Source organism: Phytophthora infestans, genomic scaffold (genome assembly GCF_000142945.1).
Source record: "Phytophthora infestans T30-4 supercont1.40 genomic scaffold, whole genome shotgun sequence".
In the NCBI taxonomy this organism is placed as follows: domain Eukaryota; phylum Oomycota; class Peronosporomycetes; order Peronosporales; family Peronosporaceae; genus Phytophthora; species Phytophthora infestans.
Window position 1 is genome coordinate 1,091,666 of NW_003303719.1, and position 24,639 is coordinate 1,116,304.

Below are 24,639 nucleotides of genomic sequence, written 5' to 3' on the forward strand. Positions count from 1 at the left end.
TTTTGGAAGACCTAGCGGTATTTGACAACTTGGGCTAATTAAAAGTGCCCAGTGTGTGTCTATTGTTACAGGTACACACGGAGCATTTCCTAAAATTGATCTTCTTATAAGGATGGGAGAGGTAGACTCGACCGTTGATGTTGCCTAAACCGATAGAGTCTCACCAACTTCGTGGTCAGTCTGACAAACTGTCACGCTTACTTTTAATCGTGATCGATACGGAATAACCTCACCACTTCGTCAGAAAGAAGCGCGTATGCTCTCAGCCACAGCCCGCGTAGACGCCGCCACCTCATCTATAGAAGAGATAGATGAGAAGACTTGGGTGCAGCTTCACGACTGGGCCGACTCGAAGACGAAAGAATGGTCCAAGCAAATCAAAGCAGTGATGACACGACAGCAGCGTTGCGAGAGTATGGCACGTCTGCGAGTCTTGAAGAAGAGCGAGTTCCAACAGCTACAAGCTGAACGCAAATTACTCGAATCTCAAGTCAAGAAATGTTTGGCGACAATGAACCAAGAAGGCGACAATTCAAGTGAACTGTACCGAGCACTGCATCGTCTCGCTCTCGAGTGTGATGCTCTACGCACAGAGAACGTGGAGATGATGAAGGAGATTCACAGTCAAGAACGCTTTCAATTTCTCATACAAGCTCGAGCCATCGGGGTGATTCCAGAGGCCAATGACACCTCTTCACCGAACGTGTATACGGCGAGTAAATCGTCGCCATGGGTCCCTTCTTCTCAACATGAGGACGGATGGCGCGTCCCGTTCCCCAATGGATCCACTTCCACCCGTTCTCTAAAGCTGAGTACGACGCTGCCATACAAAACTGCGACAAACAGTTTAATGCCAAGCCGTCAGTTGCTGGTCAGATGTTTGGATGGACAGTGTACCACGCCCCACTGACACGAAGAGCATCTGATGACTCTCTCGTTGGGCACGTCCGACTGTCAGCTCGTGTTAGCTGCTCGTTCGATCAAGCCGACGCTGCTGTGTCTCCGTCAGAATTGAATTGGTGGCCTCTTGTGTTTACGCCACCAAACTGGAGCCACAGTCAACGATCTAGTGTCAGCATCCAAGTGCTGCAGTCATTCGCAATCGATGCCCACGTTTTGGTTTGCAACATTCCTGGCCCAGTTCACACTCGCTACTTCCAGTTCGCTAATCGGCAACTCAAGGTCGAAGCCAACGGCAAGCGCTCGTTCACATGTTCTCTCGTTCTGGCAGATTCGAAGGAAAATATGCGGATTCGAGCAGCTGAAGAGCCACAGCCAGGCGTCGAGTGGATCGATGAAGGCGGCGCACGCATTAAGTTCTTGGAGGTGGATGACAATATTATCGATGTCAACTGCCACCTGGGCTAGTTGCGAAGACGAGCTGCACGCTCGACATCTTTTCATCCGATGGGCTCAGTTTGCTTGTTGCTGGTCGCAAGGGATGATGGCCTCGAAGATGATCAACTAGTAAGAGGAGAAGAATCTAAACATGTACATGTAGCAGATTTTACCCCATTAAAGCCCCGTAATATATAAAGGCCCGGTGCTAAAATTGAGTTGAGCTCAAAAGTACCATAGTATAAAAGCTCTATCAAACACCATGGTAGAGCGGTATAAATATAAATCCGGTCAACTAATAACTACACTGTAGAGAGTTGGGCTGGTAATGCTATTTTATTGTTTTTAAGAAATAAAAGTAGTTGTAATGAAATATTATTCGTCCGTGATACTTCATGAGAAAGTGCTTCTAAAATTAATTAATTAATTTTAAATGCTTAAAAACCAATTCAATAGTAGTTTATGAGTGCTATTATTACAGTTGTTTTTAATAGAGTCAGTTCTCAACGAAAACGGAGACAAGGATGTGTTGACCAGATCTCGCAGAAATTTCACCACTGACCAGTCATTTATCAAGTTGCTGGGACACGGTGGTCCCCGATGATCTTCGCTCCTGCTACCACATAAAGCGGACCGTCCCCGCGAAGGGTAAGGCTACTTACCATTCGCTATCATGCATCCGGCGTGTGAGCTTGGCTGCTGAGGTAGCCCCCTCCCTCTTCAGGGGCATACTTCGTTGCCGCGACAGCTTAGCGAGATGTCATCTAACATCTTTTTACTCACTCAATCTTCCAGTCTATGCATCTACTCTGAAGGGCACCCGGCGCTCGAGCTTGGCTGTTGCGGCAGTCGCCGCCCTTCTTAGGGACAGACTTCGTTGCAGCTGAGCGAGTTGTCAGCTATTTACTCTATCACTATCAATCTTCGGGTATCAGGTTGCGAGCTTGGTTACTGTACAGCCCGTGGCCGCTGATTGAGCTGCAATCTAGATGTAAAACATACTAATCTAGTGCAAGCGCAATAGGGACACGAGCCTATCAGCTGCGGTAGCCCCATGTTTTGTTGGGGTAGCACCTCGCTGCGAGATGCTGTCGTCACGACAGTTTTATTAGCAGTATGTATGATGATGCTCCATTTGTTTATCACGTTACGTCATTTGTAAGCGCATCGTTTTGCTTGGCTGATGTTTTGCTGACCCGGGCGAAGAGATAGCAACTACAGTGCTCGAGCATATCTCCCTAAAGGAAGGAGACTTGTTCGAGACCAAAAGGGACCTGTGAACTACTGTGGACTGAGCGTTTGTATACTCTCAAACTCCAACTTTCGCGAGCGCAAGGTGCTGTGTGATTCCGTCACAAATATCTACTGTAGGAGATACGTAACAGTCGTGCTTCCAGTACACTTTGTCCTTATAGACGCTAGACTAGCCGTACACCAAACTTCAGTTTACTTGGCTCAGTAGGATCTTTTATTGAAGGGCAGTGCCCACTGGCATCTATCCTTGAGCTGGAGATAGCGTGTCTAAACCAATTGAAATATAGCCATGGTATGTTTTATGAAACATTTAAAAAACTAAATAATTTTCTTCTTCAGCTGGTAGGAGAGAATGCGTCCTACTAGGAGTCCTAAAGTGTCCTATTGTCCTAAAACCTGGGATAAAAAACTAGCAATTCGGCTCATAAACAAACCCATATTTAGGACAACACAATGAGTTTTAGGACGAAACAAGCCAGGGTCCGCGTGTCCTAATAAAACACTCGACAACTGGACACCTAATAGGACAGACTGCAACTCATTCCACTGTCCTATTAGGACAACACCAAGCCCAACATGCACTGTCCTCAAGCCATATCCTCAACTGGCCTAGCTAGAAACAATAAACATCTTAAAGCCCCTCTCTCCAAGAGCAGCCGATTCTTTGTTGTGCGCGAAAAGCACCTCAACAAAACTTCTCTACTACAAAGTGTGTGACAATATTTTTAAAGTGTTTCAAAGGATGATAGTCATTGAAGGTAATAATAGCCGCTAATAACGGTTGAGCGACTTCAACATGCGCAGCAAACGACGGTTAATAATCAGAACGTGACGACAAAGGGGGGGGGGCTCAAAAAGCAGCAAAGTACTCGCAAGGGCTACTTGGCTGCAAGTCGATCCGAAGACGCGGTTAGCAAGCGATGGGGGTCTTGGTTAGCGCGGCGGTGTGCTCGGCCTGGTTCGTCAAGTTGTCTGGCGTCGTCGGGGTGTCGACAACAGGTGCGTTTGTGGCAGGCGAATCCGGGCTGGGAGCCGACGTCGATGGGCAGTTGGACGGCACGTAGACTACCAGGTCGGCCTTCAGGTTGGAACCGACACCGACCGGCAGTTGGCACTCCTCCAGGTTCATGGCCTTCACGTCAGCGAGCAGGGTGTTGCAGGCAGTCGAGGCGCACATCTTGTCAATGGTGGCCTGGTCCGGGATCTCAGTGGTCCGTGCCGCACTGTTGAATGTTTGCGCTCGTGAGCAGAGCGGACAAGACACTGCTTCCGCAGGTGGCAGCAGAGGCCAGATAGGCGAGCGCCCTAGCTGCAGAAGGAGTAGCCGCAATGGTCCATGATGCTTGGCTGCAGTAGTGGAGATTCAGAAATGGTTGGTGTGCCCCAGGACAAAAAGTAAAGCCAATGTGAGTTTTAAGTAACTCTTACGTAAATTTACGTAGATAGTCCGGAAAAAGTTAATATTTGAGGTTTAGGACAATCTGGAGGACACAAATTATAATATTCTGTAACGAAGGATTAGTCGCTTTTTAGGACACATCTCCAAAATCTCCCTGTAAAATTTAGGACAAATAGGACAGTTTAGGACGTGTCTTAGGACGCATTATCCTACACCCTTCAGCTACCACGTTTCCTGTGGACCTCAAGCAGATGTGTAAAACTGATAGTATTGGCCAAAAGTCATCACCACTTATAGACTTGCATTGTCGTGGCGTTAGTAAAGGTCAACTCGGATTCCTACCAAAGCATCTCCTGGCGTCACGTTACGACAGCAACGCAATGATATAAGCCTGTTAGAGGTACCCCCCCCCCCCTCCTCAGTTACAAAGACTCGACCCAGACCTCACGAAGACTATGTCGACAGAAGATTATAGCGTCGACGACCTGACAGGCGACTGGGAAATCGACGCCGCGGAAGAAGACTTATCAGGAGTCGACAGTGATGCTGCTCAAAATGTTGCAAGCACTGGAGCCAGTGGTGAACACACTCGAAAAGAGGATTTCGGTACTGAAGTAGCGGAGAGCGCTGCTGGTGATACTGCTGTGCAAGCTCGTGGGCTATCGGGAAAGAAAGTAGTGTCATTGCAGAGCAGTATATCGCTTCTCTTCGTGATACCAACAGTCTACACGTTGCTATATCAGACCAAGTGACAAACCCATACGATTCCCAGCGAGAAGTCGGTGTATTTACGTTGCTCTTCAGGTCCGCACTGAAAGATCGACAGCGTAAATGGACGTCGATTATTGGTCTTTGACGGCCATACTGCTGTTACTGATAGGGAGTTCAGCACCTATATAGGTCTCGCAATTACATTGAGTATTTGTCCATTGAATGAGATTGCCCAGTTTTGGTCTGATCGCCGCTTTCTGGGCCAGTCTGCCTTTATTAAAACGATGTCAAGAACGTGATTTCAGCAGATTTGTGGAGCACTGACGCTACACCCATCAGAACACTCAACCTTTGACAAGGAAAGAGACCCGCTGTGGCGCTGTAGAGGAATTATGAAAGCATTTCCAAAAGCTCTTTGCAGAGTATGCCGTGTCAGTGGACATTAGCAGTATTGACTATATGACTGTTCGAACTAAGGCCAGATCGCGGGCAAGGGGATTTATGCCCTTGAAGCCGGATAAGTATGGCGTCCGCTTTAATGATGCTGTGGGATGGTCCTCCCTCTACGTTCACTCGTTGTATGGTAACGCTTCGGGCAACACACTGCCATCAACACCTGCTGAGCGTTATACAGGCTTATTTCCTACCCTAAGAACGCCAACTTTCGTGCCGACGAGGTGACTATAAAGCCGGAATCTGCTACGGCGCTGTGGATTGCCATGACAGGGCACCAGGCGCGTGCGCTGCGCTCTCTTACTGGCCACTGTCTAGTTGTATCAGACAGCTTTTATTTTCGCCACACATTTGCACAGGCGTTGTTGAAGTTCACGGACGTGAAATGCATCTTCTGGGGACAGTTCGTATCAACTTGGTTGATAAATGGATCAAACCGGCAGTGTCAGCAGTAGTAGCTCGTGTCGATGGTGTCTCACAAAATGGCTGGGAGCTAGTTGCTGCTGTTAGTCCTGAGCGTGGCTGGGAGAAAAAGAAGCAGGTTCATCAAAACCAACAGCGGCGTACTGCTAAAGCAATTCGAGCAACATTCACGCCAACAATTATACCAGCAGAGCGAGCTGGCTATATCGCTTACAAGGATCGGAAAGTCGTCATTTTCTACACCAATGATCTGAAATCTACACCGCCGAAGATAATCTTACCCTCGAGCTCACCTGAGGCAACGTTTTGCTGTCACGGCACCTACCTTATACGTCGCTGGACAGAAGATCGAATGTTGCATCGCAAAGATTTTATGGTCCCAACTCCAATTGCTGCCTACAACATTTGCATGAACGAGGTCGACAGAGTGGATCAGCTGCGTAGCACCAATTCTATCCGCCGCCGTGAAAAGCGTCTAGGGATGAAAATATTTTCGTGGCTCATCGATATTGCTATTATCAACTTTCACACGCTACTCAAAACAGTCCGACCTGCTAGTGTAAAGGCGTCGAGCTACGTGAAAGCTGGCCGACTCGCGAACTAAACCCAAAAAACGCAATAAGTAGAGGCGTGAGCTGCAGCGAAATAAAAGCGTGCTTGCGAGACCATTGATGACGTTGTCGATATCGACACGTCACTGCACATTATCACTCCGAACTCAACGGAGCACAGCAACGGGAAACTGCTTTGTTACTTGTGCAGTCTACAGAATATCCAAAAGAAGGCCAAATACGGGTGCACAAAATGTGAGAGGGGCTTTCATGTCGAGTGCTTTACTGCATTTCATCATCGCGATGTACTAAGAAACACACCTCAATTACGGACTTCACTTGACAGAGTGCCGAGCGTCAGCTGGTGAGCCGGTAACCTTCACGCGCAAACACAGCAACAGAACGATCACACCAGTTGAGAGTATCAAACTACCGGAAGCGTAAGCACATAATATATGTACATGAGTCACACCTTACGCCGCTCATCCGGCCAATATTTCATAAGCTTGCTTGCCACACATGGAGGAATAGCGCCTTGAAAGCTTCCGTCGCTAAGGTGAAGATAGTATCGCCCAAGTACTTGGCGGAGCACTTTATTGCGATGATGCTGATGCACTAGCTGGCTTTGCACGCAACCTGCAGTAAGTTAGAGCCTCTTGGCAGCGGTCCCACTCACAAGGCGCAATCCCGAACCAGCCGCACACACCGCTGTTAACGAGTTCCATGAGACCCTCTGTACCACCTTGAGCTAGATTTTAGAGGGAGTAGTTGTCACCAGCTATGTTTTTGATTGGGTGAGAGACATTCAATTTTTTGAATGGCGTGATTTGATTCGATGTTATAGAGGTCCACGTGGACCTGTACCGACAGGGCTGGTAGCTAAAGGCTGAAGCAGCACATTTTGCATTAAGTATCATGTATAATAGTATCTCACAGCAACTAAATAGCCCAAATCTCTTTTAAATATTGATTGGTCGTCTTTGGATTATCGCGAATCAAACGAGAAAAAACATTAAAAATGTTTTAATTCAGAACCCGGTCATTTTGAGCAAAATATGGTATTAATGACTGGAAGGTTTCTGCTTTGCATCGTGCCCTTTCTCTTTAGCTTTAGCGAAAATTTATATTGGTTGAAAAACGTTCGAAAACCCTGATTAAAAACGTTTTTTTCGGTTAATTTTTATGCAAAGCTTAAATTAAATCAAAACTGCAATGAAAACTTCATTTTGCGTGGCAGCTTTTCTTTTTGCTGAGCGATTATACGAAGCGACAGTTTTGTACGGCGTTTTATGTAAAGTAACTACATGTATTTCGCACGATTGGACTGGAACATTAAGATTGAATGCTAGGTATAGCTGCGAAACGAGAAACATTTACCTGTACAGTTCATTCACCGCTTAAATGGGGTCAAAGATGTGCCGTGGTCGGAAGCTACGTTTGATGACCCTTGCAATGGAGCGAGCTCATTAAAATATAATACTGTAACCTATTTAGCAAGTGCTGAGGTGTTGGAGCAGCGAACAAAGTGAACTGATTGTGAATTGCAGTGTATTTTTGACAACATCGAAGAAACCAATGCACATCACTACATGTAAGGGAAATGGTCAATTTAGTAGCTTTTGCCAGTTTAGTAGCCGACCTATTTTCAGCCAATGCCGTCAATGTAGCCATACGGTTCCTGATTTGATTTGCCAAAACTACAATTGCTCCGCCTAAGTAAAAACCTGAAGCACTTTATATCTGGACATTTCCCGCCCATTTCCAAGCCTGGCTAAATGAGAAGGCTTCAAGCACATTATTCTGACGCTGTCGTTTAAGAGGTGCTTTCGGGGTCCACTATGAAGACAACGAGCGACAAACCAAGATTCCCCGTTGCACGCTTAAGTAGTACGTCGCTCTAGCTCGGAAAGGCAAGCCCAACCGCCGCGGTCCGCATCCTATGCTACCAGAAGATACAGAAGAAAGCCTCCGAGACTAGGAGCATGGGAGGCAGCAGGTCGGACACCTTGTAAGCCGCCACGACCTTCTTGAGAAGGAGCAGCATGTGGATCAGCTGGTGTGCGGCTTGTCGATGGAGGAAGGCTGGCTGCGCCGCTTCCTTGAGCGTCACTTGTCCCTCACATTAAGGACGTCACAGCCATTCTCTAAGTGCCATAACGAGGTGGAAGAGCGCGATCTTGCAGTGTTGTTTTCGTCCCCAGCTAAGGTCATGATAGAGTACAAAATTGGCGCAGTACGAGTTTTTTTAGTGTTGACGAAACCGCTCTAAGTACTACTCCTTTGGCCCACTCCAATATGATGGTTTCTGTTTTGGTCGATTGCTCGAGAGCCAGAGCTCGCCCATTAATGAATAGCGCACCAGCTCAAAGCCCCAGTCATGACACACACGGACATATGTTTTAGCCTGCTTTAGCATCAATTATGGTGGAGTAATCTAAGCCCAAGCACCTTGTCATCTAGAAGCCGTTAGTTTTTTTATGTCGCAGTTCAATCAATATTTATCGATATTAAACTATTTATTAAGGGCGGGTAGACCAGACAATTACGAGCAGTTGGACGCGTTCTTGTACGCAGAGATGCGCTAGAAGCGCTACGAATTCGAATAGACGGCAGCGAGGTTTAATGTATAAAACCTTAGCATTAGTGTAAACCAACGATTCTTATTGATCAATCAGCGATTGAGTAAAAAATTCCAATAATTACGAATAGAATAACTGAAATTAAGATTGTAAGATTAAAATTAAGCATACAGCTGTCTGTACCCGAGCGTTACCGCATAGGCAGCAATTACCACCGACAGAGGCATTCGCCCATTGACTGCAACATCCCTTGAAACGCGCGGGAGTTTATAGTCATTGCCACCACCGCTCATCAGAACAGATTCCATGACCTTTTGCAAAGTGACAAAACACTTGTCAAGTGTTTGCCACCTAAGCTCGTCAAATGAGTTTCTTACTGCCACAATAAGGCTGTCCGAGTCGTAGGCGGCCTTACGATATTGTAGAGCTTGAATAGACGAAAAGTATCCCAAATTTAATACGCTCAGGTCTGGTGATCGTGCTGGCTGGCAACGCACCTTTATCTCCCATTCATTAATAGTCCCTGCTTTCTCTAGCTGGGCATCATTTTCGAGAACATGGGGTCCCGCATTATCTTGTTGGGCGATAATAGTAGAGCCTCTGCGAACTAATATATACTTTTAGCTTGAAAATAATTTTAAAAAAAAAGGTACATACCTGCTCGGTTTGCAGGAAAAACTTTGTCGACAAGAAATTTCCGGTAAAAGGACCGAGTCATGGACACACTCTTAGTAACAAGTGTACATTTAGGTCGAATAGCAGAGCTACGAAGGGCTTCAACCCTTTTAACTACATGTATAGGCCAAATTCCGATCTTACCATAGAAGTGCTGCTTTTTGTGGAAATCGTATCGGGGCCGCGCAACTTGAGCCAAAAACATGATTTTACCGATGTACCTTTTGTTCAGACATGACCGATAGGGAAGTTGCTCATTTGCAGTCAGGTAATACTTCGTGGCACACTTATATAGGTTAAACCACTTTTCATCGACATGCACGGTGTCATACATGTGATGCATTCTATACATCCTGGCACCTTAAAATTTTAAAACACGATCGGGTTTTATTAGTTAAGAAAATAGATAACTATTAAAAACAATATATTGCATGTTACTATACCTAGCGGCAAGTCAGCGTGACTTAACACCCATTGAAGACGCTTGGTCTTGTGGTTATTCGTAAGTGTAGGCTTTACACGAGAGGAGGCGCGGCGTAGTGTTCCGTCGGCTAGGTGGCGCTGGAGTGTACTTCTTGGTATTCCGGTTGCAACGGCGAGGGAGCGATGAGTCTGACGTTGGCACAGAGGTATAGAATGTACCAGCTGCACAGCCTCGTCCAACGTCAGATATCTTCCACGATTCGGCTGCACCCGTGATGGGGCGGAACCGTCCACCTCGCCACGGATGCACCACACTTTCTTGATGCTGTTGCGGGAGAGGTTAAACTCTATCATAGCAGCACAGATAGCTCCAAGGAGAAGCTTACCGCGAACACTCCGCTCCGCTAGGAATAGCACAATGCGAAGACGTGACGTAGGCGTGATATCCTTCTTCCCGGGTGGTTTTGGCATCTCGACGATTGTATTTCGAAAAGTGACTGAGTGCGTATAAGCCTCCGCCAACCATGAAATTGGTGGTCTGTACCTAGCCATATAACTTGATTAATTTAAGCCAATGGAATGGTCGTGTTCCTTTAGGTGCGATATATAAAAAACCAATTGTCATATTGGAGTGGGCCAGAGAAGTACGAGGGAGCACAAGCAGGTGATCGCTTCTTGTAGAAGAAGAAGCGTCAAATAGACGTACCAAGGCGATAAAAATCAGTGTCGTCCAGGAAGAAGAAAGCTGGCCACGTGCCAGCGACGGAAATTGAACCTGTGGTAGAGGCGTGGGTTTAGGCTGTCGCAGTTTATAAACTGCTTATAATACAGAAATGGTGAAAATATGACCTAAGACAGGATTTTAGTTCCCTACCCCTAAGACTTGTCGGATCGATCAGACGAATCGAGCAGTTTAATGAAATTACCGGTAACTCAAATGTGGCTACTAAACTGACAAGTCCGTCAAACGTAGCGCCCAACTTGCAAGCCCGTCGAACGAACAAGTTAATCCCGTCAGTGACGAGGTTTCGACGTGGACGGCCCCAGAGCATTCAGTTGACCAACGTGTCTGATCGAGCTGTGTACCTACTAGCACACGACTCGATCGCGATGTGGATTCCAGATGGGGATTTGCCACGAGGTGACGGCTATGCGCGTCTGGATTCCAAGAAGAATCAAGACTGGCAACTGTTGGCCTACGATGGTTGTAGAGACCGCGAGCTCTTTCAGCGTGAATGTGAAATCTACGAGCAATGGCTTGCAACTCAGCCTTCGGCAGTTGATCGACCAGACTATCCAGAACCCAGTAAGGTGCTAGCACGACCTCTAGAAGACTCGCTAGTGGATTCTAGTGATCGTCTGACGTGTGCAGAGCGCTGGGCACTGATCCTGGAGGAACGTGAACGAGTGGAAGCCTGTCTGGCGTCTGGGGTGACAGCCGGGGAGAGATTGCGAGCTCTTTCAGCGTGAATGTGCAATCTACGAGTAACAGCAGCATTCAATCAGTAAAAACCCACAAAATAGCTGTGTGGCTGCTCTTTTCGATGGCGCAAGTAACGTTTCAATTGGGCTATTCCTCTTGATGATATCGACCAAAGTGTGCAAGCTGTTCAAAGCGGCTACTAAATTGACCATTTCACTTATTAAAAATTGCTTCACATCAGGTTGCTTTGACCCTGTCTGCTGCGGCTGGCATCTGAAATGCTTGCGATTGCTTTGTTTCAGGTGGAACTGAGCAGAAGATTCCTGTCTCCATGGCGTCAATAGAAAGGCGATCGATGACATGACGCTTCGAGAAGGTCTCGAAGCGCTGGCGAGCCGGGACAATATGCTCGGGGAAGTCTTTCGCATTGGTGTTAAAGATCACAGCAAATGCGTTTCAAGATTGACAAAGTGCCATCCACTCGGGCACTTTGCTTTTGCGCGAAGTTTTCTTCGGCGCATTTCATCGGAGCCCATGGAAGCGTCCGATGTAGTAGTCGTGTCTTTGACTCGCTAATGGATCAATGTACATGCTGACGGTCTCAGCGTCATCATTGATGGCGCTGCACACCTACAGTCCTATTAAGTTCGGCTGCGAAGTCGCACCGAGCCTGTCAGCGATTTTGGATGCGGTTGGCATCCAGGGAGCGCGTACTGCACGTGTAGTACACGGAGAAGAAGGCGGTACCGATGCAGGTGGCTGCGCCTCTTCTTTATTACGCGAACGCTTCGATCCTGGAACGTCCGGAACATCGTCACGAGCTCGCCGCGACCCAACAGGGAGGTCGGGCGTTGGTTCGGTCGACTTACAGTCGGCAGCTGAAGCGGAGGAAATCTCGTCTTCCGTGGAAGCTTCTTCAATGTCAGACCCATAGTCGATGGGTATGTCTCCTTCAGTAGACATAACTGACGAAGCCTCCATTACGACGGAAGGCCTGTCAGTATTAGCTTGCGTGCACTTCTGCTTATGCAGAGTGTGGTATTGAGCGACAGAGAGTTTGTCTTCTGTCGCGGGTGTGTTTGCTTGCGCGGACACCGAAGTGGTGGTGCTTGCGGGTGCAGGCACGGACGTAGTATAGTCGGCCGGAGCAGACTCTTGCGTGGGCATCTTCCTTGGTAAGCTCATTGCGAAATGAGCTCGGGGTTGTCGACGGTTTCGTCAATACTTTGAGCGATGTGTTAAGAATAGTGAGTTTTAGGGGATGGTGTGACGGGGCTACACGCAAGTGGCTATATGTAGCCTCTTCGTTACGAAGAAGCTTAACCACGTTGGTGTGAATCTCACTGTGAGATACTCCAACGGCTACGATTATTGGTCTGCATGTATTTACGGCACTCATTGGTTGAAAACCAATATCTTTAACCAATTAGAATAGTAGGATTCTGTCAGCCATTCGCTGGCAAATACCTTTCGTTTATAATATTACATTAGGAGGAAACCCTAAGCAAACCACATTGAACAGCTCTCAATTTTACAGGAAATCGGCTTAAGTCTCCGATTAAAGAAAATTTATACTTTCGTTTAGTTCATCTAAGTGAAAAGCATATTTCGCTTCCTCCGTTAACGTGTAAGCCGAAGTACATGTGGGCACAGAGCTGGCTTATTACACTATCGGAAAGATAGCCAGCTGCATATCATGCACGACGTTTTCTCGTTGTTTTTTTAGTGGCCTTTTGTAAATCTGGTCATTTTGCACTTTGATTTTCATACAAAACGAAGGTTTTGTGCTGCGTTTTCCGCTACATATATTTCGCCATGTGCAACATCAAAAGACAGAAGAATAATGTAAGATTGGACTGGAACAGTAAAAATATAATAGTTATGTAAGAAACTGCCGCACGAGAAACCTGTACCTGTACAATTCATTCGCCGCTCAATTGGGGCCAAAGATGTCGGAAGCTGCGTTTGATAGCTCCTGCAATGGAGCGAACTCATTAATATAAAAAACGAAACCGATTGAACAACTGTTGAGGAGTGATGAATTTGTCGGAGCAGCGAACAAAGTGAACTACTTGTGAGCTGCAATGCATTGTGACAATGTGTGGAAACCAATTTACAGTACACGTACTTGTTAAGTACATGCAATTGCTTTTACTTGCACGTCAGGTACGTCAGGCTGCTTTGACCCTGTCTGCTGTCGCTGGCATTTGAAATGCTTGCGATTGCTTTGGTGCCCGGATTCTAGAACAGTTGATGTTGAAGCATTGTGCATCGGAGCTGCTGGTGGATTGTGCTGGTCAATCCAGTCAGCAAACTTAAAGGTTCGTTGCATTGCACGGGTCGTCAAACGTAGCTTCCGACCACCCGAGCGTCCACTTCTCAGGCACATCTGTGACCCAAAAGCTCGCGATCGCGGCCCGACCCCATCGCAAGATTTTCGATTTCGCCTGATGTCCATGAACTCGTTACGAACACTACACATGACCTCCGAATCTTGGCATGATGATGATCGAGGCGGCGCTTCGACATCGCCACACGTTGGACAAGTTCTCGACATCGCAGCCTGTGATTTTGACTCAGCAAAGCAAGGAATTCCCCCTTTGTCATCAAGAGCCAGCAACGGTTCATCTTATTATACAGCTCGAGTTTGCTTTGAGTCTATAGAAACCCTCGCCGCAGCATTACAAATTCCTACCCACCGGCTGCTTGTTCACGACGGGACATGCTTTCACATTTCGCACCTAAAGTCTTTGTTTGTGTCCGATCCCCCTGCACATCAAAAAGATCTGCCCGTCCGTATAAACAACACCTCGACACTTCGTACAGTACAAAGCACGAATTTCTCGCTATCAGTTCCCTTCACTGTGAAGAATTCTAGGTAGACACCATTTGACAGCAAAATGAAAGTATCAACTGGTTTCGTCGTGGCTGCCTTGGCTGCGTTAAGTGTCAGCATTAACGCTCAGTCAGCAAGCACATCCGACCTCGCATCGGGGTCTTCAGACCCAAGCACGGAGCAAACGCTCGCGGCATCTTCGGACTTGACCGGCTCATCGATCGAAGGCTTGGATGAAGGCTTGACCACCGATTCGTCAGCTGATACTAGCTCTCTCGGGGGCTATTCCACCGAGGAATCCACGACACAATCTTCAGGCGAGACAACCTCCTCTTTACCTACCGAGGACTCTTCGGGTATGACAGAGACTTCCTCGAGTTCGACAACAGATTCATCCGAGGAGACTACCCCGACCGATTCTTTTGAAGAGACTACCCCGACTGATTCGTCCGAGGAGACTACCCCGACCGAATCGTCTGGGGAAAGTCCGACCGAGTCTGGCGAGAGTAGCTCGACCGGTTTAACGGAGCAGTCCACGTCTGAAGGTGGCTTTACAGACGAACAGAAGTCGATTTGGGTAGAGCGCCACAACTACTTCCGAGTGCAGGCTCTGCCTTGGTCAGCAGGAAACATGCAGCGAATGAACTGGGACGAAGACCTCGCAAAGGACGCCGCTGCCGCGACTGCGAGCTGCGCGGCTAAAACTACCACCGGCCTCAACGTCTACGAGTCCACATCAACTGACCCGTCCACAGCGATAGAGGACGCGATCAACGCTTGGGTTGTTGAGCCGGCACTTAAGAATATCGGTAACGTTGTCGCACCGGCAAAGGAGGGCGACGCTGTAGGCGCAGGACTCTACAACGCGTACACACAGGTGATCTGGGCTTCGACGACTGGAGTCGGATGTGCCATTTCCAGCTGCTCTGGCGGATCCATGGTGGCGTGTGAGTATTCGCCGGCAGGAAACGACGGCAAGTCGGCGTGGTATGTACACTATGCGCAGGCGAAGAGCTGTCCCACCGGTACGACAGCTCAGCTTGGTCTTTGTGTTGTGGAAGGCGACTCGAAGAACGACCTCATTGCGCCGATCCCGGACGGTAAATGGACGTACGAGGTGTACCCGACGTTCGTCGCTGACCTTATGTCCACGATCTTGAAGGCGGCTAAGGCGAGAGACACGCCTGGAAACGCGCCGGCGAGTACAAGTGCCCCGGATGGGTCAGCAATGTACGAGCCGAGCCCGGAGGAGTCGAGCTCAGACACTGAACAGACCGCCAGCTCGCTCGAGACGGAGACGTCGTCTAGTTCCACGACCGATGAAACCAGCTCGCTCGAGACGGGGACGTCGTCTAGTTCCACGACCGATGATACCAGCTCGTCAACGCAAAGCGGCACCAGTGGTGAGGACTTGCTGACCGAGTCTTCTGGAGATACAGCCTCGTCCTCGCTTGACGACGCTGCAGCGTCGGCGGAGACCGATTTGTATACCAGCGGTTCCTTGGAGGATACTCCTTTGCAGGTCGAGTCTTGCTCTGGATCATCCCCGGGAACGTCCGCAAGCTCTGAAGAGACCGCATCTTCAGAGCTTGGCGGTGGATGGGAGGCGTCTTCCACTTCATCATCGTCGGATACCACGTATACTTCTTCTACAGAATCTTCGGCGTCTACAGACACCTTCGACGATACTAGTTTGTCACTGCTTGGAGGCTCTGCAGAGACGCCATCATCTGCTGAGAGCTCCGGATCCTCGCCAGAGTCGCCTACTGAAGATGAGGAACCGGGCACGGTGAAGCCCAGCTCAGCCACCGGCTCGTCCTTTAGAAACCAGGCATCGTCACCGTCATCGGGATCGGCGACGACCAGCTCGGGCAGCACCCCCAGCACGGACTCAACTAAACAGGAAGACTCGACCAAACAGGAAGACTCTACTAAGCAGGAAACCAGCAAACCAGCGTCCTCAGATGCGGACCCGACGACTGCAGTCTCGGCCAAGAACGCGTCGGGCGTCGCTACTACGGCCGGTGCTGCGATCTCCCCTGCAGGTATCGCCGGTATCATCGTACTCGGTGTCGTGGCTGTGGCCGCTTTGGCCGTTTTCGTGAGCTACCGTAAGAACCAGCAGCGACAGCAGGACATGATGCGCAACGGCGGTATCCAAGTCATTTAAGTCCCAGGTAATTTTCAAGAAAAGCTCGGCGATTTTTAGGAAACCCGCGCCAACGTCATGAAACGTACGCGGTGTGCGTCGTCGCAGGTGGAAGAGAGAGAGTGAGATACAATAGCGCGGCGAGGCCACCACCAGTGAGCATAAAGTCAATCGAATCCGGTTTAGTTTAATCTGATCCTCCCGCTTTCGCAAAGCACAAAGGCTCGGCATGATCGAGGTTACATGTATATTATAATAAGAGCGCACATCGATCAACCTCGGTTGATCAACAGAATAATGTAGATACAGGCGCTAATGCCCTGAAGAGTGAATATTAATGCATGTACCCTTTTCGACTGCGCTGCTGAAGTGTTCAGGCACCGGTATGGACGCTGACGCCGGCACAAGAGTATGACGGTTTTTGAGATGATGTTGAGGTTATCGTGCCCACGTCTTTCGTGGCCGATGCTGAACGGATGAGATATCGGACTTGAGTTCAGATTCATTTACAGGGTATTCGGTGAGGCGGGGTAAAACGTTCTGAACGCGCCTTTAGTCGCTCGCAGAAGCGTTCCACTGCCAGGAACCGTCGGTGGCGATTCGATGGCGATAATGGCTCATCGATATGGCAAAACGGCCACCTTACCGAAGCTTGCTCAAATTGCAGCACTGCTCAAGCATCTCTAAATAATATTTAAGAGGCTCACTTCCTCACCAATTACTCAAAAGAACTATAAATAATACAACGGTTTCGTCAGGGTATGCCTTCGTACATTCTGCGATTTTGCCGATTCTCACTGTAAAGGCATAGGCAGCTGTCGTGTCGGAAGGTAGACCAGCTCTGCCATTTCAGAGTCAGTGCCGCTCAAGCTTCTGCATCGGACGAAGCCTCACACTTCATTTCGATCAAAGCGTCGAACCTGCAGCGTCGTGTCGATACGGATATGCAGGTGTCAGCGGTGCTCGCGTTCCTGGCCGTGGCGGTCATGACCGTCCGCGCCGACAGCTTCAGCGCCGAGGACCAGGCAATCTGGATTGACCGGCACAACTACTTCCGCACCACAGGTCTGCCATGGTCGGCGGGGGACATGCGTCGCATCGGATGGAGCTCCGACCTGGCCACAAGTGCCGCCACCACAGCCTCCAAGTGCTCGGCCACTTCAGCAGCAGGTGTCAATGCGTACCAGTCTTCATCGGCCAACTCGTCGTCCATTATCGACGAGGCCATTCAACAATGGGTCGTGGAGACGTCCATGTCTACGCTTAAGACGTTGAGCCAACCGGGCGCTTCCGGCATAGACGTAGGAACAGGCACGTATAACGCATACTCACAGATTCTATGGGCCGCGACCACTAGCGTCGGATGCGCAACGGCTAGTTGCTCCGGTGGCGACTTCGTGGTGTGTGAATACTCGCCGGCAGGTAATGATGGGTCGTCACCTTGGTATGTCCACGCCGACACGGCCTCGGATTGCCCATCCGGCACAACAGCGGCACAGGGACTGTGTATCGTCGAGAGAGACGCGGCCAACAACCAGATCGCCCCAATTCCGGCGGGCAAATTGACTTACGAGGTGTATCCGGCCTATGTGGCTAACATTCAGACAGTGCTGATTGAGGCAGCACGTGCTTTGGCTAATGGTTCGGGTACGCAGTCGACGCAACAGACAGCAACAAACTCGACGGAGCAGACGGACACTGCGCCCACCGCGCCGGCAGCAACGCCGGCTGCGCCTACTACGCAGTCTTCGGGAGATTCTTCGTTTGCGGAGGACAGCAGTGCTGCTACTAAGACCGGCACCTCGACTGAGGGCAGCAGTGCTGCTACCAAGACCGGCACGTCGACAGAGGACAGTGCTGCTACCAAGACCGGCACGTCCAAGACGCCCACGTCGTCGACATCATCAGACTCGAGCTCAAGCTCCGAGCCCTCTTCCCCTGTCACTGAAGCCGGACAGGGGTCGGAGAAGAGCATCACATCGTCAAGTTCGAGCTCGAATTCCTCTTCTACCGGCACAAAGTCAGGCAAGACAAGTCAAGATTCAACGAAGGACTCATCAACACAACAAACGACCGATTCAAACGCGGACGAGTCGGCTCCCGGCACGGTAAAGGCGAGCTCCGACACCGGGTCAACCTTTACGAACCAGGCCTCGTCGAAGACGACGGAATCGTCGACGGAACAGACGTCACCCAGTACACCCAGTACACCCAGTTCGCCAGCCACCAATCCACCCAGCGCGGCTACTACCGAAAAGACTGCTGGTTCGGCTGATGCTTCAAGTATTAACAACCAGTCGGTCGCATCTTCCGGCGGAGGTATCTCTGCCGCCGGCTTGGCCGGTATGATCGTACTCGCGATTGTCGCCGTGGCTGCGTTCGGTGTGATCATGAGCTACAAGAGAAACCAGAAGCGGCAACGCGAGATCATGCGCGACGGCGGCATCCGGATCATTTAAGCTAGAGCAGTGGCGTGTCAACGTTGGAGTCAAACGTAAATCGAGCTGGACTTTGCACCCAACCAACGTCTGATGCTGTAGTCATAGTGCTGTCAACATAGTCCTGTGCCATGTTTAGAATTGAGTACTTATTGTGTCAAGCTTGCTTTATTGGTAGCTACAATGACCATTCCATTTCGATGGAAATTGGTCCTAGTTGCATCGATCCTTTGCCATCGAGATGACATAACGTGAATTGTACTGTAGTTGGTACTTGGTTGTTAATGAAACTTCACACTTCGAAAGCTATAAGAGATACTTGCTTCGAAGAAATTGGCTTGGTCACGGGTCACACCATGTAATTTTGTTTTCCAGTCGAAGCCAATGGTAACTTGCGTGAAAGCTAGATAGAACACAGTTTACGCTATAACGTCATCGCTGCTGTCTTCCACCCAAGCCAAGTGCAACACTTTAACCAAGCGCCTTTCGGACCGATACCGAAAGTTTCGGTATCTTGTAAAGTCGGACCACATTGTAACGCTGTGAATTGTAGCCTCGACTGTATTGCACAGTGTTCAAGCAACCAGTGACAGGTACAACGAATGTGAGAAGGTCGCTCCGCTTAGCTGAGCATTTTGCGCTTGAGCGCTTGTGCTGAATCAAACAGGCGGAAGAAGTACACAGTTTGAAAGCATCCCGCGCAGCGTGATTAAAAGGATTAATACGTTGTGAATCGATCGTATCTTCGAGCGTCAGAACTATCAGAATTCTGAGTGTAACACTGGCCCAGGGCCAAACACTTGAGTTGATTCGGTTTGGCTCCGGGCAATGTGGAGAGATTTGAGGTGTCTAAAAACGGACGGGAAAACACTCGAGGAAGTGTTCGCCATGTGGACAGTCCATCGCGACGACCCGAAAGCTTCACTTTCCGTTTTCCGTGCGCAGCACTGTAGGTCGCACCGAGAATTCCACCGCAAAAGTCTCAATAAATTCGCTGTAGCATGAAGGCTTCTACAATACTTGTCGTCTCGGCTGCTGCTGTCGTTGTTGTCAATGCCGAAAGCTACAGTGAAGCGGACCAAGCCATCTGGATCGACCGCCACAACTACTTTCGCACAACGGGTTTGCCATGGTCAGCCGGCAACATGCGTCGCATTGGATGGGATGCTGCCCTTGCTACTAAGGCTGCTTCGACTGCAGCCACGTGCTCGGCTACTTGCGGAAACGGTATTAACGCGTTTCAGACGTCGTCAACCAACGCGTCGTCGGCCATCGATGAGGCAATTCAGCAGTGGGTGGTGGAAACAGGCGTGTCGACGATCAATACAATGACACAGCCCGGTTCCAGCGGACTGGATGTGGGCGTAGGCTACTACAACTCGTACTCACAGATACTCTGGGCGGAAACAACTAGTGTCGGTTGTGCGACAGCAACCTGCTCAGGGGGAGAGTTGGTGGTATGTGAGTATTCCCCTGCAGGAAACGACGGAAAGTCGCCGTGGTACAGCCACGCGTCCCAAGCATCTGAATGCCCCGACGGAACAGTGGCGTCCGGTGATCTGTGTATCGAAGAGGGCAACGATGCCAACAACCTGATCGCCGCGATCCCAGAAGGCAAACACACCTACCAGAAATATCCAGCTTTTGTCGCGGATATCCAGACGATTCTAATAAATGCTGCAAGAGATATCGCCAACGGCTCCAATCCGCCGACGGCACAGTCAAGCCTCTCGACGTCGCCTACACCCGCACCAGAGGCAACCACATCAACCCCCTCTAAGAAAACCACAGCATCGACGTCACAGACGAGTTCTTCTGTCTCCAGTGACGACAGTTCTTCGTCGGAATCCTCAACAAAACAAGAAACACCGAAGAAGGCGACCGACACAAAGTTGTCGACTGAGGTCTCATCTGCGTCACAGGTAACGCAAGACGATGAACAAGGCCCAGGAACAGTCAAGGCGAGCTCGGAAACCGGTTCAACTTTTCAAAACGAGCCTGACACGTCTGCAACGAAGACAAGTACATCAGAAGGCACCACCACTAAGGAGAAGACGGAATCTCTGACCACTAGTACCGAGGAGGGAGGAGGAGCCTCGAACGGCATGACCACGCTCGGTATGGTCAGTATGTTCATTCTGGGCATTGCAGCCGTGGCTGGTATCGTTATGTTCGTGCACTTCAGAGCGTCAACAAAGCGCCAGAATGATATTCTTCTGGATGGCGGCGTCCGTCATTAAATGGTTGGTATCCCACCAGCTTCTCTACTTTACTAGCACGTACAGTGACTATGAATTGTCCTCCTCGAAGATAATACTTATGTAGTTCGTTTATCAGTTCGCTCAGTTTAGTAAAATTCAATTGTTTCTTTGCTTTTTACGTAGGACATGTGAGGAAGAATGAATGCGCTTCAACTTAAGCATTTCGTACTTTAATGAATGTACCCAAAATTGCAATGAGCTCAAAATCATTTGCACATTCTTGGGACTTTGTCGCCATGTCTTGCGGGTTCACTCCGGACTTGGCCCGGATGCTGGAGCAGATGGCCGTGGAGAAGGAGCGTCACGCCGTCGAGGCCCAGCAGCGTTTAGTGGAGACGGAGCAAAGTGTGGCCCGCGCCAAGTCGAAGGTGACAAAAGTTGAGGACAAGCACCACAAACAGCAGCTAGAAAATGGCTACAACTGGACTCGCACGTACGAGAAGTGGGATGCGTGGGAGGACCCCGAGGATCTCGCGAGACAAGAACAAGAGGCTCGAGAACGCAGTGAGCGCGCGGCAAAGGCGCAAATGGGCTGCAACCACGACCACTCGGCCGTAAGATATCACACACAAAATATGGCATTTATTTGTGGCACAATTGCTTATTTGTGGTATTTCCGTTTTTTGCTGTGTAGGAGCAAAAGCTAATGGACATGACAACCCAGGAAAAGACTACAGCTTGTGACGAGCTTAGAGTACTGGGCAACCTCTTCTTTAAGCATGGCCAGTACCAGAGAGCAGCTTTCCACTACCACAAAGCACTCGTGTACTTCGAGTATGTGTTCCCAGATACCGACGAAGAGGAAGCACAAGCGGATGCCTTGAAACTTAAACTGCTGCTTAACTTTGCTGCTTGTCGACTCAAGACATTGCATCTGGACGACGCAGTGCATCACGCGAACCAAGCTCTCGAAATTAACACAAACAATGTTAAAGCGCTCTACCGTCGAGCTCAGGCCAACCGATTAAAAGACGAATTCCATCTCGCCCAGAAAGATATCGAGCGTGCCATTAAGCTTTCGAATGCTACAGAAGATACGCCGTCGATAGATTCACTTTTGCTACAAGAGAAGAAGTTGCTACAAGCTAAAATGCTCGCGTATAAACTGCGGACTAAGCAGGTGTCGGCCGCGATGTTTGGCGATAAAATCAAGACACCAGAACGTCCCAATGGTCGATACGTCCCTGGCCTGCGTGCTCCAGACACAGGCGCTATGACTATTAACTTGTCGAAGAGTACCAGCTCATCTAGCGATGAATTCCTGTCTTTAAACACCTGGCAGCCGTCAACTCGAGGACTTGAAGAACTACAGACACTACTATCCGGTCTTGAGAGCCACTGAAAAAAAAATGTAACGAGAATTATATTCTATAGGATGGGTTGTACTAGAGAGGGTCTGCGGACTCTAGTCCTCAAACTTGAACGAGTTGGAAGCCATACTGATGGCACCGCACATGTACGTCGAGCGTTTGAGTTTGTTCTTGCCCTTCGTGAAGTCCTTACCACGCGTCTTAAGCAACTTGTTGTTGGCCTTCACACCGACACCGTCCGCGCCGAAAGTGCCTTCGTAGCTGTTGTCACGCAGCGTGTCGTCCACGATCTTCTGCGACCAGAACTCGCCGTCCACACGCTGGAACGGGGTACCTGCTGTCTTTGCCTCGGTGGCCACCTTCTCGATCTTCTTGGGTTGCCACTCCAGAGCGGCCTTGGCAGCCTGTTCGCGACGTGCAGCCTCCTTCTTCTGAGCCTCCTCATCTTCCGATTCCGAATCGGAATCCGAATCAGAGTCCGAAGAATCCGAAGAGTCCGACGAGCTGTCGTCTGAACTGGACTCGTCACGTTTCGCCTTCTTGTTCTTCTTCTCAGCAGCAGGAGCTTCAGCCTTACGTTTGTTGGACTTTGGCTTCTCCTCCTCGTCCGAAGAATCATCCGAGCTGGACGAGCTCTCTTCAGCTTTCGCCTTCTTGTCCGTAGCGGCCGCCTTTTTAGCCGGCTTGTCTTCCTCATCCGACGAATCCGAGTCGGAAGACTCTTCCGAACTCGAGTCTTTGGCAGCCTTCTTGCTGGCAGGAGCAGCCTTTTTGGCCGGTTTCTCCTCCTCATCCGACGAATCGTCCGAGTCGGAAGAGTCATCCGAGCTAGATTCCTCCTTCTTGACGGCAGTTTTCTTAGCGGCCGGCTTCTCCTCTTCCGACTCGTCATCCGAATCCGAGTCCGAGCTGGAGGATTCTTCCTTCTTGGCCACTGTCTTTTTGGTCGGTTTCTCCTCTTCCGATTCATCGTCCGAATCCGAGTCGGAACTAGACGAAGATTCCGCCTTCTTAGCAGCCGATTTAGCCTTGGCCTTCGGCTTCTCCTCCTCCTCCGACGATGATTCCTCACTACTGGACGTGACCTTCTTGGCCGGCGTCTTCTTATCATTCGACGAGTCCGAACTGTCACTGGAGCTGCTGCTCTTTGCTTTTTTCTTCTGTGGCCGCTTGGCCGCGTCCACCACCGACGTGGCCGGCACCTTGGCCTTCTTCATGTTGTGCATCAGATAGAAATTGTACACATCCAGCAGGTCGTGTTCGCTCTTGAAGGCCTTGGGCTGAAGCTTGGCCTCCTTGGCCAGCGCGGCCGCCGACTTCTTGAGACCGGCGCCGGTCAGCAGAGCATGCACAAGCGGGAAAACGTCACTGGCCACCACCATCGGAGCGAGTCGGTACGAGGAATGACGTCTGTCCATCAGATCCCAACGCCAATCAATGGCCGGCATGAAACCTGTGGAATTTACTAAACTAAATTGTATTGTATAATACAGGTATTTTTTTTTCTTAATCATTGACTTTTCGGTCGGAGTGGTTCGTGCAACCTTAACTTAAAGTTGTTTTAGCCAATCTGAGACAAATATGGTTGCTGTATTTCAGTTTCAAAAATTTCAAGGAAACTTATTTCTCTAAATTACCGTATTCGCTTAGATACGAATTTGAAGTGATCACGTTAAGTACGACAGCGGAGGGCCTCATATTTCCAGAACTGCGCGACGCTAGAAGCATCCAGACCTCGGGCGGCGCGATCGGTGAGCCCTGCACAGCTGGACCGCACACGGAAGCGCGAGGAGAGTTCCATCCACAGCCCTCCAAGAAGACTCGCTTATGAGTGAGGCAGAGGGTGCGCCGCCACATGGTTAGGATGAGCTGATCTGCTGCAGATACCGTTTTAGAATTTTCTAACCTTTCTTGTACAAACATTTTAGGGCGGGCCCTGCGAAAGGGAAAGCAGACAGAGCTGAACTACATGTATGCCGCTCTTGGCATGGAAAAGGACGACAGCAGCGATGCCAACTTTCTGCCAGACGACAGCGAAGAGTCTGAAGACGTCGACCAGTCTTCTGATGACTTGGATGATCCTGCCCCACAGAGTTCGATGGAGACGTCGTTTTATGTGAAACGTTAATGGTTCTAACAGCGTATATGTTGTGTGTTAGGTCGCAAGGGGAAATCGCAGATAAAGAGGGCCAGAAAGATGCAGCAAAAGCCGTCCAGTACGTTAGATATTGTTGCTTTAACATTATGGTTGCCGTTAATTGAGGCACTCACCACATCTTCACCACATCTGTTAATGCTGTTTTTAGCAATCGGGAAGGGGAAAGTGTTTTGCGGCGCAAAACGCCTGCACTCACCGCACGTCTCCACCGAGGAGCGGAGCCTTTCTCCTCACTATTCGCCTCCCCCCTTTAAGAAA

At 49.5% G+C, this 24,639-nt stretch overlaps 6 protein-coding genes and 1 pseudogene across 6 annotated transcripts; 5 read left to right on the forward strand and 2 right to left on the reverse strand.

The window, feature by feature from the left end:
* Window positions 1-256: 256 nt before the first annotated feature.
* Window positions 257-1,368, forward strand: PITG_15744 (uncharacterized protein; the record flags this gene model as incomplete). The annotated part of the gene is made up of 2 exons (XM_002897964.1): window positions 257-812; window positions 893-1,368. The coding sequence occupies 2 exons, from the start codon at window positions 257-259 to the stop codon at window positions 1,366-1,368; spliced, it is 1,032 nt and encodes a 343-aa protein (XP_002898010.1).
* Window positions 1,369-3,508: 2,140 nt separating this feature from the next.
* Window positions 3,509-3,866, reverse strand: PITG_23060 (annotated as a pseudogene; the record flags this gene model as incomplete).
* A 10,263-nt stretch (window positions 3,867-14,129) lies between these two features.
* Window positions 14,130-16,235, forward strand: PITG_15745 (adhesin-like protein; the record flags this gene model as incomplete). Its single annotated transcript, XM_002897965.1, has 1 exon — window positions 14,130-16,235. One exon carries the CDS (start codon window positions 14,130-14,132, stop codon window positions 16,233-16,235), a length of 2,106 nt encoding a protein of 701 aa, XP_002898011.1.
* An 848-nt stretch (window positions 16,236-17,083) lies between these two features.
* PITG_15746 (SCP-like extracellular protein, putative) lies at window positions 17,084-18,673 on the forward strand (the record flags this gene model as incomplete). Its single annotated transcript, XM_002897966.1, has 1 exon — window positions 17,084-18,673. One exon carries the CDS (start codon window positions 17,159-17,161, stop codon window positions 18,671-18,673), a length of 1,515 nt encoding a protein of 504 aa, XP_002898012.1.
* Window positions 18,674-19,653: 980 nt separating this feature from the next.
* PITG_15747 (SCP-like extracellular protein, putative) lies at window positions 19,654-20,892 on the forward strand (the record flags this gene model as incomplete). The annotated part of the gene is made up of 1 exon (XM_002897967.1): window positions 19,654-20,892. The coding sequence occupies one exon, from the start codon at window positions 19,654-19,656 to the stop codon at window positions 20,890-20,892; it is 1,239 nt and encodes a 412-aa protein (XP_002898013.1).
* A 257-nt stretch (window positions 20,893-21,149) lies between these two features.
* Window positions 21,150-22,255, forward strand: PITG_15748 (uncharacterized protein; the record flags this gene model as incomplete). Its single annotated transcript, XM_002897968.1, has 3 exons — window positions 21,150-21,258; window positions 21,322-21,467; window positions 21,548-22,255. The coding sequence occupies 3 exons, from the start codon at window positions 21,150-21,152 to the stop codon at window positions 22,253-22,255; spliced, it is 963 nt and encodes a 320-aa protein (XP_002898014.1).
* Window positions 22,256-22,318: 63 nt separating this feature from the next.
* Window positions 22,319-23,605, reverse strand: PITG_15749 (uncharacterized protein; the record flags this gene model as incomplete). Its single annotated transcript, XM_002897969.1, has 4 exons — window positions 22,319-22,847; window positions 23,022-23,051; window positions 23,109-23,146; window positions 23,408-23,605. 4 exons carry the CDS (start codon window positions 23,603-23,605, stop codon window positions 22,319-22,321), a joined length of 795 nt encoding a protein of 264 aa, XP_002898015.1.
* Window positions 23,606-24,639: the final 1,034 nt, after the last annotated feature.